This window comes from Cariama cristata, unplaced genomic scaffold, assembly GCF_000690535.1.
Source record: "Cariama cristata isolate BGI_N322 unplaced genomic scaffold, ASM69053v1 scaffold20854, whole genome shotgun sequence".
Lineage (NCBI taxonomy): Eukaryota > Metazoa > Chordata > Aves > Cariamiformes > Cariamidae > Cariama > Cariama cristata.
In genome coordinates this window covers 6,892-22,595 of record NW_009611550.1, presented here as the reverse complement: position 1 = coordinate 22,595, position 15,704 = coordinate 6,892, and the positions used below count along the sequence as shown (strand labels likewise).

Below are 15,704 nucleotides of genomic sequence, written 5' to 3'. Positions count from 1 at the left end.
CCTTTCCCCCCCCAGACCCAGCAGTGCAGAGGGCAAGATGGGCCTCGAGATTTATTCAGCTGCCACAGTCACGCTCCTGCAGGCAGCTCCTGTCTAAAAAACACTGTACAAAGCATCAACACCTTAAAAAAAAACAAAACAAAACAGGAAAATACACAGAAGCCACACAAAGGGAGGTGACACAAGCGCTACCGCAGCTGGGGTTTGGTGGCTGAAATACAGGGGGGGGATCCTCGCCGGGACCTGCAGCCCCGTGTTAGTCGGAGTCGCTGTCGCTTTCCGCCTCCTTCACATCCACGCTGAACTTGTACTCCTGGTCACAGCCCATGTAGGCGTCGCTCATGAAATACAGCGTGTAGTTGTGCGTCCCCGTAGCCGGGGCCACAAAATCCAGCTTCACCTACGCGGAGAGGAAAAGCCGGCGTTAGGGTGTCGGTGGGGAGACCGGGCACCCACCCAGCTTGCCCAAACCGTGGCCGTTTGGATGCCGGCCGCCCCCCTGCCCGCTCCCGCTCACCTTGGCTTTCTGCTGCAGCGTCAGCCGCTTGATGGAGATGAGGCTGTTGGATTTGGAGTCGCCGATCACCACCCACCAACCCTCCTCGCGTTTCTGCCGGAGAGGTAAGAGTTAATGGGCTGGGGGCAGTGGGGGACAATCCCCTCCCCACTTCTGCCACCCCAGTGTCACCGGTTTTGGCACGTACCTGTGGGAAAAGGGGAGCGATGACAGGCCCGGTGACCTCCTCTTCACGCTCCAGCTGCACCAGCACCACCACAGGCCCCCCGCTGTGCAGAGAGAACCCAGACCGAGGGTCAGGGCGTCCCCCACACCGTGCCGGCACAGCACCGAGGGGGCTGCACCACCCCTCCCCGCCTCACCTGCGGATACTCTCCTTCTCCACCACCTCGTAGGAGAGCTCGATGTTGGGGTAACGGTTACAAAAGCGGGCGACATCAGCAATCTGGGCGTCCGAGAGCTGCAGCAGGGCGTTGCGGTCCTCGTCCTCCATCTCCATGATGTCGAAGACGCTCTCCACCCCCTGCAAGGAAGACATTTTCAGCCCTGCGCTTACCCGGGGCTCCTCAGTGGGTGAGGGCAGGACCACAGCGCTTTTCCCCAAGCTTTACCTTGTCCGTGCAGCGCTTGATGTGCTCAGAGGTGAAGTGAGGCAGCTGCTTGAGGTAGGAATCCTTCGACCACATGGCCTGCGTCACCATCTGCGCCAGCTCCATGGCGGCCAGCGCAGGGCTGAGCCAGCCGTTGCTGGACAGGACCTCGGCCTGAGCCATCCAGTGCTGGACAGGACGTCCACGCAGGCCTGGATCAGCCGGATTGCCTGGACACGAGGGACAGGGACAGGTCAGAAGGCAGCGACACAACACGGTGACACAACACAGTGACAGAAGCAAGGTGGGCAGGTTCCCACCGCCCCGTCGTACCTTGCTGAGGATTTCCTCGGTGTCCGACTGCAGCTCGGCGCTCAGCTGCATGCGCGACAAGTGAGCCTGCAGCAGGAGGTTGGTCTTGACGTGGGGATCGTTGAATTTGGGGTTCGTCAGCTTGTGGGGAACTTTCTGGGCCAGCTACGGGGAGAAACGGTGAACCCATCAGTGCTTTATCCCTACAGAGCTGAAAACGCCGGCAGCTTCCTTCCCCCGACCCTGCGGGAGCCCACGTCTGTCCCCTCCGGCCCCAGATCCGACGCGCTGCCATTCACCTGCCGCAGCAAATTGTCCTCATGGTGCCTGATGGGGATGTTCTCGTACTCAGCAGCGTTGGAGATTATTTCAATCAGCCCTCGCACCTTGGTCTTGGCGTTGAGGGACATGCTGAAGAGCTCTGGGGAAGCCAGAGAGGTAGAGGGGTCAGGGAAAACCCCACAGCATTAAACCCCACAGTACCAGAGATGCCTTCAAGGCAGACAACACGCAGCCTCATGCTAAAGGGCAGAGTTTTATGCACCCGACCACGCACACGGCACCTTCTCTCCATCACCCGACAGCATTAAACCCCACAGTACCAGAGATGTCTTCAAGGCAGACAACACGCAGCCTCATGATAAAGGGCAGAGTTTTACGCACACGGCACCTTCTCTCCATCGCCCATGGCACAGGGAGCGACACAGAGAGGGGACAGAGAGCAGGAGCACCGGCGAGCCCCTGTGTGCGGTGCCCGTCCCTCGCGGAGCCCTTACCGATGGTGGTGTAGTTGATGTAGTAGTAGGCAGCGATCATCCCCAGGTTCAGAGGGGCCACGTCCATCTCGTCCTCGATGCTGATGCACTTGGATTGCTCCAGGTCACTGAGGGTTTGTTCCACCAGCTCGGAGAGATGATCCGAGAGATGCCTGTGGGACACGCCTGCGGGTACAGCAGCGTTGTCGCAGGGTTCAGAAACTCCCCAGGACGGAGAAAAGCTGCTCTTGTGAAAGCAGAGGTCCCCAATATCCTCCAACCCTGTTATCCACCCGCACAGACCCCTCTGCTCACCTTGCAGGTTGTAGTAGTTTGGATTCTGCGTCATCCTGCGATACAGGAAAGTCCAAGTGAGGTAGTCCACCGCATCCTGCTTGTTTTCGATGGTCTTGGTGACAATCTCAGCATTGAAGTGATCGTGCATGCAGTGGTCCAAGTGTGACTCCACCGGCAGGGGCTCGTAGAGGAATTTCTTGAAGAAATCCTACAGCGGGGCAGGAGTAGAGGGAAGGGGAAAATAAACCCCAGCACCTCCAAAATCCAGGAGCACCTCCCAGGCAGCAGGGCTCTGAGTGAGGGTTATGCATCAGCCTGCCCAAAGCTGGGAGAAGAAATCCACGCCCCAGGCCAGAGACAAACATTCCCAGGCCAGGAACAGTGCCCTGCTCCTCACCCACCTTCTTGGATCCCTGGCACATGATGACACAACGGCCCTCATCGTCCTGCAGCGGGCGATTAGCGTGGCCCACCATCTGCAGCACGTCGTAGATGGGGTAATCCACGTACCTGGGACACGGAGAGAGAGGAGTTAACCAAGCTCCATGGAAAGCTACGACCACTCTCCTGTGATTCCCAGCCTCTGCCTGGACAGGGATGAAGCCCTCTGGGATTAGGGCCTCGTTCCCCCACGCTCCGCACAGGCTGAACTAGCAGGGTGGACACCGAGGGAAACCATAGCTGGTCTTGCCTGCAGCGCAACACACTCACGCGTGGATCTTGCCGTTGTAGTACTGCGTGTCCATGATGATCACCAGGTGAGCGGCGATGTTCATACCCCAGCAGAGGCTGCGGGAGGCCACCATCACCTGAACCGCACCTGAAAGAAAGGTGTGCAGGGAGAACAGTCAGCCCACGGGCAGAGCCCCTTTCTGGGCCACAGAAACTGGGGGGGGAGAAAGAGATGAGGGCTCTGCACTCGAGCAGATGGGCCTCAGCACACAGGGAGGTCCAGGAAAGATGGTGAAGTTTAATATCACAGCCTTTTTGGACCCGGGAAGCAGGTGTCGGTCTCTTCTCCCAAGTAACAAGCAATAGGGCAAGAGGAAACGGCCTCACGTTGTGCCAGGGGAGGTTTAGATTGGACATTAGGGAAAATTTCTTCACCAAAAGGCTTGTCAAGCACTGGAACAGGCTGCCCAGGGAAGTGGTGGAGTCCCCATCCCTGGAGGGATTTAAAAGCTGTGTAGACATGGTGCTTAGGGACATGGTTTAGTGGTGGACTTGGCCGTGCTGGGTTATCAGTTGGACTTGATGGTCTTAAAGGTCTTTTCCAACCCCTATGATTCTAGGAGGCTTGGGCAAGCTGTTATCTCCCGTCCAAAGGCCGTGGGCACTGCCAAGCTCCGGGGAAAAAGGGTTCACAGGTAGAAGTGGCGTGTCCCCATCCCACCCCACTCACCGGAGCTGAATAGCTGCTCCACCACTCGCCGTTCCATGGCAGTCAGCCCCTCGTGCAGGTAGCCCACCCCGTTCACAAGCGTCTCCTTCAGAGTGTTGTCGTTCAACTTGTCCAGGTACGGTACCAGATCCTTCTCTGCACAGTGCAGGAACCTGCAGGAGAGGGGGAGTAAAGCAAGCCTGCCCCTCCCTGATGTCACAGCAGATGCCTGAGTGACATCTAACGAGACCATTTCCCATCACCAGTTGTCCCTCAGCCCAACGAAACAGCCCAAAAACCTGTCCCCGGCTCACTCAGAGGAGGAACACAGGCCACAGCACCGTTACCTTTGTCTCTGGACATCCGAAGCGCAGGTGGTGAGAATGTTGATGGCCGTCAGCCGCGTCTGCTTGCGGGACGGGACGAAGACGATGACTGGTTTTTTGGGCGAGTGCTTCATGATGGCATGGTAGACGGGCTTGGCCATGGACAGCAGGCGAGTCTGCGTGTGGCTGATGTTGAAGCCCTGCAGAGGAAGAGGAGCAGGCAGGGAAGCTGTCTGGAGACCCAGCAGAAGGGAAAGGAGATGAGGTAGCCCAAACCCTACCTGAATGTGGAGCTCCAGGGGGACGGGGCGGACGTTGGGGTGGAAGTTGAAGGTGGAGGTCGCGCTGCAGCCCAGCCAGTGAGCCACATCCTTGGCGTTGGACAGGGAGGAGCTGAGGGCCACAATGCGGATGGGTCGCTCGATTTGGGAGGAGATGTAGCGCATGCGGGAGCAGATGACCTCCAGCACCGGCTGCAGGTGGGAGACAACAGGTTGTAGCAGGAACAGGAGGGGAACGCCAAGCTCTCCACATCATGGCTGCCTCTCCTGGCTGAGCTCCCGCCACCGTAGCCCAAGCGCTTGCACCCATGGGGACCCCAGGGGACAGAACTCCTGAGCTCCCCAAAGGATACGGCCCTCCTATCCCATCCTGCAGGGATGGGGAAACTCCCAGCAGGAAAAACCGACTTCAGACCAGACATTAGGACTGAGCAACCACCCACCCCACAGCGGCTCTGCTACTGGAGCTAACGCAATGACGACCATCACTCGGATTAGTAGCACCCTCCTCCCCCCCTAGACGCACCCCATTTTCGCCCCCAATGAGATGCACTTCATCCACGATGAAGAGGTTGACGTTCTGGACGTTCTTGCGCTGCTTCCAGCGTCGCGAGAGGATGTCCCATTTCTCAGGGGTGCTGATGATGATGTTCCCTTTGCCCAGCAACTTCAGGTCAGTGCTGGTCTCCCCCGTCAGCAAGACCACCTTCTTATTGAGACGCTCCTGGAACTTTTCATACCAGTCCAAAAAGACCTGCCAAAACGCAAGGGATGCTGTTGTCAACCTCAAATCAGAACAAATTCTACCAAATCCCTGGAGACACACACGTGCAGACACCCACATCAGCACGTCACCAGTGGGGCGGTGTCTCTTTGCTCCCTCAAAAAGACCACAATTCATCAAAAGACCCTGGAGTCATCCTGAGGGATGTGATGGCAAAGAAGTGATGAGGAAAAGTGAAAGAGGGGAAGAGGAAGCAAATCTAAGCCAGGTGTAAGGCTCCAGTTCTCCCCAGGATGCCAGGCATACCTGCTCTGCCAAGGCCTCCATGGGGGTGATGTATACACAGCGTCCCTCCGAGTTCTGGAGCAACATCCTCAGGATGGCAAATTCAGCACAAATGGTCTTTCCGCTTCCCGTGGGGGCACCCACAAACACGTTGTCGTCGCTGTTATAAACTGTGTTAAACACTGTCGACAGACCGACAACACAGAAGAGAGCAGTTTAGCAAAATCTCCATGGATTTCTATCAAAGCTCTAGAAACAGACAGGGAAAACACAGCCTGGCTGCAGCCTGCGCAAGTGGGAGCTACAGAAAAGGCCGTTGAAGAGTTTTAGCCCAGGATCCCCTGAGCAAAACAGGTTCTAGTCTGTCACAGTAGCTCGAGAGTGTGAACTCCCCACTCCGGCTAAGCCCAGGCACGACAAACATGGACAGGGGAGCTTTGGTTCGCTCACAATCCCACCGCTACAAGCGGCACAGATGGAGAAGTTGGGGGCCAGCCCACCCTGTCAACCTGAGCCGTGGTGTTGGCACAGACACGGCTTCCAGGAGCAAACCTGCTGCTATCAGACAGCCCTGGACCAGCTGCTTGGTGTACTTGAGGAATCTATCAGATACGCTGGCCCATGGAGAAAGATTTCAAGCCATCAAACCTCTCAGGCTCGGAGAGGTAGAGGGGATACACCACTGGCTACAGAAGTTCCTCACAATACGTGAATAAATGCCATGAAGCCAAGGCTATGGGACTGTGAATACCAACAGGGCGAGGTCTCCCTGCGAGGCAGTTTGGAGGAGGTGAGCAGAGGCAATACCCACCCTGGGTCTGGATAGGGTTGAAGAAAGGGAACTTGTCCTGGTAGAGGCTCTCGAAAGCACTGTTTCGCAGAGCTGAGACGGGCAGCGGCTGCAGATCCAGCAGCTCAGTCGGAGGAGGGTACTTCTCAGGGAGGATCAGGTGGCGGAAGGAAACGGGCAGCTGGGTCTCACAGGCTGTTAGACAGACAAAAAAACCATTTTCATCTCCGAAAGCACTCCAACTGTTTCACCTCCGAGCTCCCTCTGCCAACAGGATCCTCAGCCCTGCTGTTACTTGGATGTCAGAAGTCTTTTCCCCAGCACAGCACTAGGAGAGGGCCTGCACTACCCTCTCAGACCCCAGGACGAGCGGCTGCTGTACAACAGAGGCGCTCCTGGCAGCATGAGACTTACAGAGCCAGCGGTCGGAGACCACCCGGATGAAGTACTGCGGGGGCAGCGGCTCAAACACGGGCACGAAGAAGGTGACGAGGTGGTCGTCCTGCGCGTACTTGGCTTTTTTTTTTATGGTGCAGGATCACTTCGCTGTCCACATCCTCCACCAGGATCCAGAAAGCTTCGGACGAACCGTGTACCTGAGCAAGGGCAGCTCTTACCTTCGTATCAAGGTCCAGATCCCCCCCCTTCTAGACCTCCAGGAGCCGAACGCCAGCCCTCCCACAGCAATCCTGCCCCAGAACCGCCCTCCTCCCCCCAGCATGGTAGTTAGCCCGGTGATATTTAGCTGCACAGCTCACCTTTTCATCCCACTGGAAGTCAGGGGCAATGGTGAGCTCTACTTTCAGGGTGGAGCGGGTAATGGGCTGCAAGTGGACGGAGAGCTCCAGCTTTGGAAACAGGTGAACGTATTTGTGGATTGTCTTGCCCATCTTCGGCATTCGGATCAGTTCCCCTGCAACAGAAAGGCGCTGCGGTCAGGACAGATGGACAACAGGGTGAGCAGCGGCTCCCAAACCAAACAGTATTCAGTATCGGCAATCCAACCAGCTGGAAGGTGCCAGGGCAAAGCCCCTGCCCTCCTCAGGCTGTACCAAGACCCTCACCAGTTCCACCCCTTCAACCAGACGGGAACAAGCCCCCCAACCTCTGGGTCAAAACATGGCAGAGGAGAATAAAGAGGCAGACACTTCTCCCTGCCGCACTTGCCCGTGTCTCCATACCTATTTCGTTATGGTTCAAGTCGTAGAGCCGTTCAAACGGGAAATTCTTCTTCTCTATTTTCTTCACCACTTCTTCAGGCAGTTTCTTGAACTGGCGCAAAGGGCACATGGACTGCCACCTGCAAGGACACCGCGGGGTGAGACAAGCAAAGAAACAGAGACGAAGCCTTCAGAGCACCAGGTTCCCCGTGCTGCCGAAGAGCAGCCCTCGGCCAGACACACACGGCAGCTCCTTTGCACCCCGACAGGCACAAGTGCTCTCCTTCCCAAACGCTGCAGACCTAGCCAGGCTATGCTGAAGAATCTCTTCCAGCCTGCAATCAGAAAATAACCTCCAAGATCTCACTTACATCCGTTTGTCAATCATCTTGCAGAGGTTAAGGGTCTTGTCGGTGAGCTGGGCCCAGCCACGGTTCAGGACGATCTCGAAGATGGCACGCATCAGCCGCCCGGCAGACTGGGGGAACAGAGAGCAGCCCTCAGAGCTCGGCCGCGATCATCACATTTAACGCTTCCTTCCTTTCTACCCATTCTCCTGCCCAGTTACGTGATAACAGAATGTTTTGGGTTGGAAGGGACCTTTTAAGGGTCAGCTAGTCCACCCCTCCTGCCATGGGCAGGGATGTCTTCAGGTTGCTCTGAGCCGCATCCAACCTTTAACTTTAAACAATTCCAGGGATGGGACATCCACAGGTTCTCTGGGCAACCTGGTCCAGTGCCTCATCACCCTCATCATAAAAAAATTCTTCCTTATATCCAACCTAAACCTCCCCTCTTTCAGTTTAAAAATCGTTACCCCTTCTCCTATCACTACAGGCCCTGGTAAAAAGTCTTTCCCACCTTTCTTATATGTCCTCTTCAAATACTGCATTATACTCAAGGTCCTTCATCCCAAACACCTACAGCTGGAGCAACGACTGGACTCCCAGCCTTGGGAACCTGGCCTTTGTGGTAGAAGAATAACGCTACACCATAGTCCCCTAGCACCAAATTATTTTGATTACAAACTGGAGACTCCAATGAAGGTCTAATTTCCATCCTGATATGGGTTAGACCTTCTCACCAGTCACAGCTCTAGTTATTTTCAAAGCCATTAGTGACCACAAACTAAATTTCCAAGGTGCAAATTGTTGTCTGAGACCGAGACATGGCTGGACTGCACACACCTAAATGGAAACAGAGAGCCCCAGCCACGTTTCCCCACTCACCTGGGTGACGTACACCATGTCTGCCATGAGAGCAAATCCTTCCAGCTTCAGCTGGGAGATGAAGGCCTGGAGGAGCACGTTGATCTGGGGAAGGAGAACAGAGAGGCTCTCAGTGCTTTCCCTGCCAGTGCCTGATCCTGGAGGACTTTGATGTGTGGCAGGACAGGAGCAATCAACAAGGACTGACTGTCCTACACCGCAGGATAGCACGCTCAACCAGAGACAAAAAGCACCTGCAGCTCTTCGAGCATCTCTGACACAGTCCAGGATGTCCCACAGAGGGAAGAGAACAGAAATCCCCTCCCCGGGGTGGGCGTTTACTATAACAGCTCTCAAGGATCACTGCTCCCCTCAAGAGAGGCAGAGAAGTCCCCTCGAGGCGGCAGGCCAGGGCTCACCTTGGCACTGGGCTCTTCTATGCTCTCCTTCACCGGGATGGGAACTCGCTCCAGCAACTTCTGAAGCTCGAGCTTCTCCTCCTGCAGAAAACCAAGGCAGAAGAGATGAGAACGGGCCCTCACAGGGCAAGATCTGCATCCTCCCCTCCCTGCAGCGTCCAGCCTGATGCCTCAGGGCTGTCTGACTCAGGCTGGGCGTCGGGCTCCCTACCTCCCTCACGGTGATGTTCCTGAACTCCGAGGACAGCGAGAAGACCCGGAACAGCTCGATTTCACTCAGGGTCGGTTTCAGGAGCTGATTGTAAGTTTGCATCGTCTCATTGGTGATGTAGTAGTGGCTGGCAATGCGGCCCAGCTCCGTCACCTGCCACAAGGACAACAGCCAGAGTGAGGCAGCAGAAAGACACCCGACTGTTCATGGCACAGACAGCAGATGCTGAACAGGGATCAGGCTGCAGCAGGGGAGTCGTCTCCAGCAAAAACTCTCAGGCTACAAATCACTCAGGGAAGCTGCTTTAACCTGGTACACAATTCCACACATCACAGCCTCCCCCTTCTCATCTCGCTGCCTCTGAAGCAATGAAGATGCAACGGAAATGTGAATTTGCTCAGGAGGCAGCAGCAAACACACAATGGTGACAGACTGAGGGTAAGGTTTTACGCCAGCCCTCTCTATGCCGGCCAACAGCTCCCTGGAATCACAGACGTGCACAACAGCAGGTCTGAACGATGCAGCATTCCCTGGGATCCATATTTAATCAGCGAGATGCCTCTTGCACCCTGTGTCTCAGCCAGAGGATGCTCCCGTCCAGCTCTGCTTGGTCACAGCACCTTTCCCACGTCCCGTCTCACCTGGAAGTTCCCCGTCTTCTTGTCGTACTTCACCAGGTTGTTCTTGTCCAACATGAGGGCTGCGGTGTGAACCAGATCCAGGCGGCGCTGGTCCAGCAGTGGATCCCCCTTCAGATCATCATGGGATATCCCGTAGAGAGTGGGGGAGCGCAGCATTCGGATGTACAGGTAGGTATAGCCCAGCCAATTCACTGCATCCTGAGGAAACACCAACACACCATAAGAGCCAACGAACACGCCTCTTGGCAAGCAAAAGCAATGCTCCAGCGCGGAGCCCAGTGCTCCCAGCACTAGCGTAGGACACAGCAGGCTGAGCCCAGCTGAATCCTGCTGGGTCAGCTTTAAACCAGAGTGTGGAAGCCCAGCAGTGCCATATACAATTCTTCTCCAGAAAAATATTAAGGAATTAAAACCCAAAAACCCGCACCCTCCACAGGCAGATTTTTCCCCAGTGTCCTTCTCCACGTGGAGAACTCTGTCTGCTCTGAACTACAGAAGCACCCACCCACTTGCCCATCCACAACCTTACAGGCTGGTAGTTCTCATGGCTGCCCTCCCAGATCTCTTAAAAATTTGCTCCCCAGGCACCAAAGGCCTCAAGTTTCTTTGGTCCCATACCATGACGGCATCTTTCCCCAACACAGTTCACCCTTTGGCCCCTGCAATTCCCACCAGCTCTCTGGGTGCAACAAAGGGCAGACGCCTGCGGGCGAAGCAAAGATTCGGACTCGCCTTTGCGTTCTGGACATTGCCGAGCACAGTCTCCGCATTCAGCATGTCTGGGAGCTTCGACACCATCTGACTTTCAATGGGGAGCTGCTGGTTGAGCAGGGACAGGTAATACTGCAGCTCGCCGTGGGATGTGATGAGGATCCCCTCTCCTTTGGTATCGTACTGAGGCCTCCCGGCACGCCCCAGCATCTAAGAAACAAGAAGGTGAGGTCAGCAAAACATAAAAGTTTTTAGCTTGGTAATTTCTCCTTGCTGCCATGTCCTGGGGCTTTACTGCCAGATTGCTCAGCCTGCTGTTTCTTCTAGCTGGCAGGAGACACAGAGGAGTATCTCAGGTGCGTCTGGGCGAGACACCGAGAGAGGAATCATTTGTCCTCTTCTTCTACTGATCTGCTTCTCCTCTGCCCTCACAGCAGGGCTGATCCCAGAACAGCTGAGACAGCCTGACAGTAGAGAACAGGGAGTGGCCGCACTGAGAAAATACAAAAGCAGACCTCAAATGTGCCTCAGCGGGAAAGGAAAAATCCTGCCCTGGGTCCCAGCAGCATCTTTGTTACCAGAACTTCACCTGCAGGATGTCCAGAGCGCCCAGCTCGGTCCAGCGACCCTTCTCAGGGCTGTACACCTGCGTCCCCTTGATGATGACGGTGTGAGCAGGGAGATTCACACCCCAGGCCAGGGTGGCTGTGGAGACCAGCACCTGCAGAAGCAAAACAGCCATCAAAGCCAGGTAGAAGCCTCTTCCTAGGGAAAAAAAGGGATCTAAAATGCTGTTCCTGACATTAGAGACATGGACAAAAGGGACAAAGACCGAGAACTGTGACTGTCTCGACAGCTCAGCAGAGGAAGGTCAGATAAAGAGCAAGATCTTTGCCCAAATTTCCCAGCTCACTGCATGACCCTGAGATAATCCTTTGCTTTCCATTTCTGATGCACCCAGGAAATCGCTTAGATGAGGTTTTGCCAAAGTGGCAACCCTGGAGGAGACAGCCTGCTCTGGGACAGACCTCTGGCTTTAAACACTCTGCTAGGCCTAGGGGAGGTGCTCCTGCCCCCTCTGCTCCTGGCCTTGTGCTTTAAATTTCTACTCTTCACAGGAAAATCCAGACTGCCTTCATCAGGCACCAGCTTCAGAAGGGTGGGATGGGGGTTGGCTATGCTTGATTCTCTTGATTTTGCCCAAAGGGCTACTGGAAAACATGTCTCAAGCATTTCTTGTGAAGTACCTACCCCGAACAAACATGCAACTCCTTGCAGGAAGTGATGCTCACCTGAATGTGCTTGTCAGCAAACAGATCCTCCACCAGCGTCCGGTCCACTCGCGTCATCCCGGCGTGGTGAATGGCGAAGCCGTAAGGGAGCAGGTCCTTCAGCTCCAGGTTCTGCAGCAGAAAAACAACCAGTTCTAGGTTTTCTACCCGAGCCAAGTAACACCAGGCAGAAAAGAAGCAACAGAAGGTAGTGCATATCCTAGAGGGAAGGCCACGAAACCACACCAAACTGGCAGCACCTTTGTGGCCGCGCTCCTGCTATGGCTGTGCCAGAACAGCCCTGACTGGGCAGTTACCTTGCACTGCTCAGCTTCGGTCCTCAGGACCTCGGTGGAGGCTGAGCCCTCCCGCAAGAAGAGGCCCAGGGTATCTTTCTCCAGACACATGTCCCTGATGGCTCGGGCAGTCTTCCCGGTCTCCTTCCTGGAGTGAACGAACACCAGCACCTGTTAAACAAGCAGACAGTACCACGGCTGAGAGAGGAATCACTATGGCTGCAGTTGGCAAAGATGCTTGACCCAACCTGCTCCTGGTGTTCAGGGTGGGAAGAGATCTAGAATTAGTCCGGATGCCCTGTGAACCACGCACAGAGCTCCTGGTTTAATAGGGTAGCATCACAAAACCTCCCTCACTCTAAAAGGACAGGTCATACATTAATCAGACAGCTGGCGGAGAGAAAACCTGCGTTCCTTCCTCTCTCAGCTGCCGTCAACCACCCAAACCTACCCTCTTCTCCACTGCAGCATTTCTGCAGCAACAGCAACTCAAAAGAGTCTCACAAGCAACAGACAAGTGCCAGGATTAAGTGTGTCAGGAACAATAAAAGTATCAAACCTGGTTCTTTCCGGCATGCTCCATAATCTTCTCATAAACAATCTCATTCATTATCTGGAAGCGTTTGATTGCTTTCTTCTCTGTAATACCCACATAGGTCTGCTCTAGGGGCACTGGTCGGAAGCTGTAAGGAAAAAAAACAAGTCCATAAAAGAGATGAAGAATGGAGAAACCCCGATACAAAGGTCCTCTCAAAAGGCACCCTGTATTTTGTGCTACCAAGTTCAACACGCTTCCTTTGTGCCTCAATTTACTCAGAGACTTAACGGCTCCAGTTCTGCCCAGTTAGATTAAACAGTAGGGGACAATAACAAACACTTCTGTTTCCTGGAATCCATTTGCCATACACACACTCAGGGAGGAAAAATGGTGTTTTGGGAACGATCACAATCCTGGTTCAGGCTTCCTTCAAACAGCTTCTGCAACGCACAGGTACAGCAGAGTTTGGCTGCCTTCTCTAAAGCATCTTCTTGCAACAAGACAACGCAGGAACTCTGGCACACATTTTGAGGCTGTATTTAGCTGCTCGAGCCCTGAACATCCACTTACTGGCATGTCTAAGAGCAAATAAATGCATGTTGAGCGTAGGCTGAAGGCCCGCTGAGATCCTGGCACCACCTGACAGATAAACACTCAACTGCCTGCCACAGGAGGCAGGTCCTTCCCAGCTCTCAACAGCCACCCTCCGTCTGATCATAAAGATCTCTCCCGGCTTTCCACGGTACCTGTTATCAAAATAGAACAAGCCTTTGGCCGGGTCCACTCTCAGGAATGTAGCCACGTCCTCATAGTTGGGGAGGGTGGCACTCAAGCCGACAAGCCTCACGTCCTCCTGAGTCATCTCGATGTTGCGGATGGCTCTGGCTACCAAAGACTCCAGGACGGGTCCTCGGTCATCATGCAGTAGGTGTATCTCATCCTAAAGAGAGGAAATCCGAACAGAGTTATCCCCACTCCAAACCAGCTTTGGTTTGGACCCATTTTTGGTTTCGTTTCTTAGCACAGCCACTTGCGTGGACCGAAGCACGCTCATCCCACAGCTCAAAGCCCGAGTCTTTCCACAACCAAGCACCAGAGACATCTTCAACCGCTAACGCACGTTAGGGAACCACAACGCTGAAAGACACAGCGTCTGTCACCACCCCCCTCCTCTGCCCCAGGGCTTTGCAGGCACCGGCGCCGCTCACCAGGATGACCAGCCGCACCAGTTGGGTATAGGTACGTTCTCCTCCCTTGCGGGTGATGATGTCCCACTTCTCCGGGGTGCAGACGATGATCTGGGTCGCGCTGATTTCCTCCTTGCACAGCTGGTGATCCCCCGTCAGCTCAGCCACGTTGATGCCATAAGTCGCCAGGCGCTAGGAGGAAACCCACGGGCGGTTAAGCGGATAAATGCGTGTTCCATAGCCCACACCGACGTCCAAAGCCGACATCAAGCCTAGCGAACGCAGGCTACACGAACAGAGATCAAAACGCAAACTCATCCTCTCCCGACAAGCTTTTTCCAGAGCTTATATCCTTCTGTACGCGTAATGTAAGGAACCCACCGCAATAAAGCTCATCTTCCTCAGCCTTGGGTTCAAGCAGGGGAAGGACCAAACCTCTCCGTACCTTCCCAAAGCTGCCCACCATCTCCTGCACCAGCGACCTCATGGGCGCGATGTAGATAATCTTGAAATCGTCCACATTGATGGTTCCATCGATATTAATGTGTTTCCCTATTTCTCGCAACATGCACATGAGCGCCACGTTCGTCTTCCCAGCACCCTAGAACACAAAGCAGAACCAGTCCCATCAATTTCCCGTCTTCTCCAGGGTAAAGGTTCGCCCGCAGCGGCCAGCCTTCTCCGCCCAAAGAGACTGTCCTTCTGGATTGCCCATCACACATGACCCAAACATTAGGATCCTTACCGTGGGAGCACACAGCAGCAAGTTCTCATCCGACTCCAGCGCAGCGCGGTAGAGCTTGCTCTGAATACGGTTCAGTGTTTTAAACCCCTCGAATCCAGCCTGGGCGTATTTGGGTAACTTTTCCACAGAAACCAATTGCTGAAAAAGGGAAAACATCAAGCTCAACGCCTTTGTTTCAGTGCCTCAGAGGCTGCAGGGCATATGTGAGACCTCAGAGACACCCTGGGGAGAAGCAGGGCCATCTTGTCTCCAGATGGCCAGAAGAGAAGCCCTGTGCCCAGGGATCGTGGGGCAGGTTAGGAAGGGATCAAACGAGGCTCATTAGCTGGCCTGTGCACTCCAACGAGTACAAGCTACAGTTGGCTACACCATCAGAAAGGCAAATCCCCACCGTGTTCTCACGATGGGACAGATCAGACCACGTTTCCGCTGCCAGTGCTGATCAAAAAAAGTAATTTATCACAAGGCACGCCATGAATTGGCCAGATCTCTGGCCCACGCTGCGCATCACAGCAGGGAGGGAGGAAAAGCAGAGTCGAGGGCTCAGCAAAGCAGCAAAATGGGGCAGCCCCAAGACAGAAACCACCAGCACAGGATGCACACTCCAGAAGTGAGAAACCAGAAATCAGGAACTCTCTTCAGACACGTGAAATCTCTTAGCTTAAAATAACAGTTCTTCAAGAAATCTGAGAGGGTGTCAGAGCCACGTGAAAGCCTGCTGAGTCCCAGGAAGCATCTGTCACGATATTAGCAACAACTCAGAGTCACAGAATAGTTTGGGTGGAAAGAGACCTTTAAAGGTCACCTCGTCCAACCCCCCTGCCATAAGCAGGGACATCTTCAACCAGACCAGGCTGCTCAGAGCCCCATCCAGCCTGACCGTGAATGTTCCCAGGGATGGGGCATCCACCACCTCTCTGGGTAACCTGTGCCAGTGCCTCACCACCCTCAGCATCAAAAATTTTCTCCTTATATCTAGTCTGAAACTCCCATTTTAGTTTAAAGCCATTACTCCTTGTCCTGTCGCAACAGGCCCTGCCAAAAAGTCCCTCCCCCGCT

At 54.7% G+C, this 15,704-nt stretch overlaps 1 protein-coding gene across 1 annotated transcript in view; it reads right to left on the bottom strand.

Moving 5' to 3' along the window:
* Positions 1-256: 256 nt before the first annotated feature.
* Positions 257-15,704, bottom strand: part of SNRNP200 (small nuclear ribonucleoprotein 200kDa (U5)) — a gene marked incomplete at its 5' end in the record, with an annotated part of 21,926 nt that continues 6,478 nt past the window's right edge. Inside the window, 36 exon segments of the mRNA XM_009698307.1 lie at positions 257-400; positions 518-610; positions 705-786; positions 880-1,040; positions 1,129-1,275; positions 1,308-1,337; positions 1,441-1,584; positions 1,719-1,840; positions 2,196-2,360; positions 2,490-2,679; positions 2,873-2,981; positions 3,183-3,291; positions 3,874-4,025; positions 4,200-4,378; positions 4,460-4,651; positions 4,986-5,213; positions 5,490-5,650; positions 6,280-6,453; positions 6,673-6,782; positions 6,784-6,854; positions 7,017-7,171; positions 7,440-7,558; positions 7,790-7,896; positions 8,648-8,731; positions 9,046-9,126; positions 9,257-9,409; positions 9,898-10,095; positions 10,630-10,818; positions 11,198-11,329; positions 11,901-12,011; positions 12,197-12,346; positions 12,735-12,858; positions 13,460-13,653; positions 13,922-14,092; positions 14,346-14,501; positions 14,646-14,783. Of these exon segments, the coding sequence (XP_009696609.1) occupies positions 257-400; positions 518-610; positions 705-786; positions 880-1,040; positions 1,129-1,275; positions 1,308-1,337; positions 1,441-1,584; positions 1,719-1,840; positions 2,196-2,360; positions 2,490-2,679; positions 2,873-2,981; positions 3,183-3,291; positions 3,874-4,025; positions 4,200-4,378; positions 4,460-4,651; positions 4,986-5,213; positions 5,490-5,650; positions 6,280-6,453; positions 6,673-6,782; positions 6,784-6,854; positions 7,017-7,171; positions 7,440-7,558; positions 7,790-7,896; positions 8,648-8,731; positions 9,046-9,126; positions 9,257-9,409; positions 9,898-10,095; positions 10,630-10,818; positions 11,198-11,329; positions 11,901-12,011; positions 12,197-12,346; positions 12,735-12,858; positions 13,460-13,653; positions 13,922-14,092; positions 14,346-14,501; positions 14,646-14,783 (5,025 nt within the window).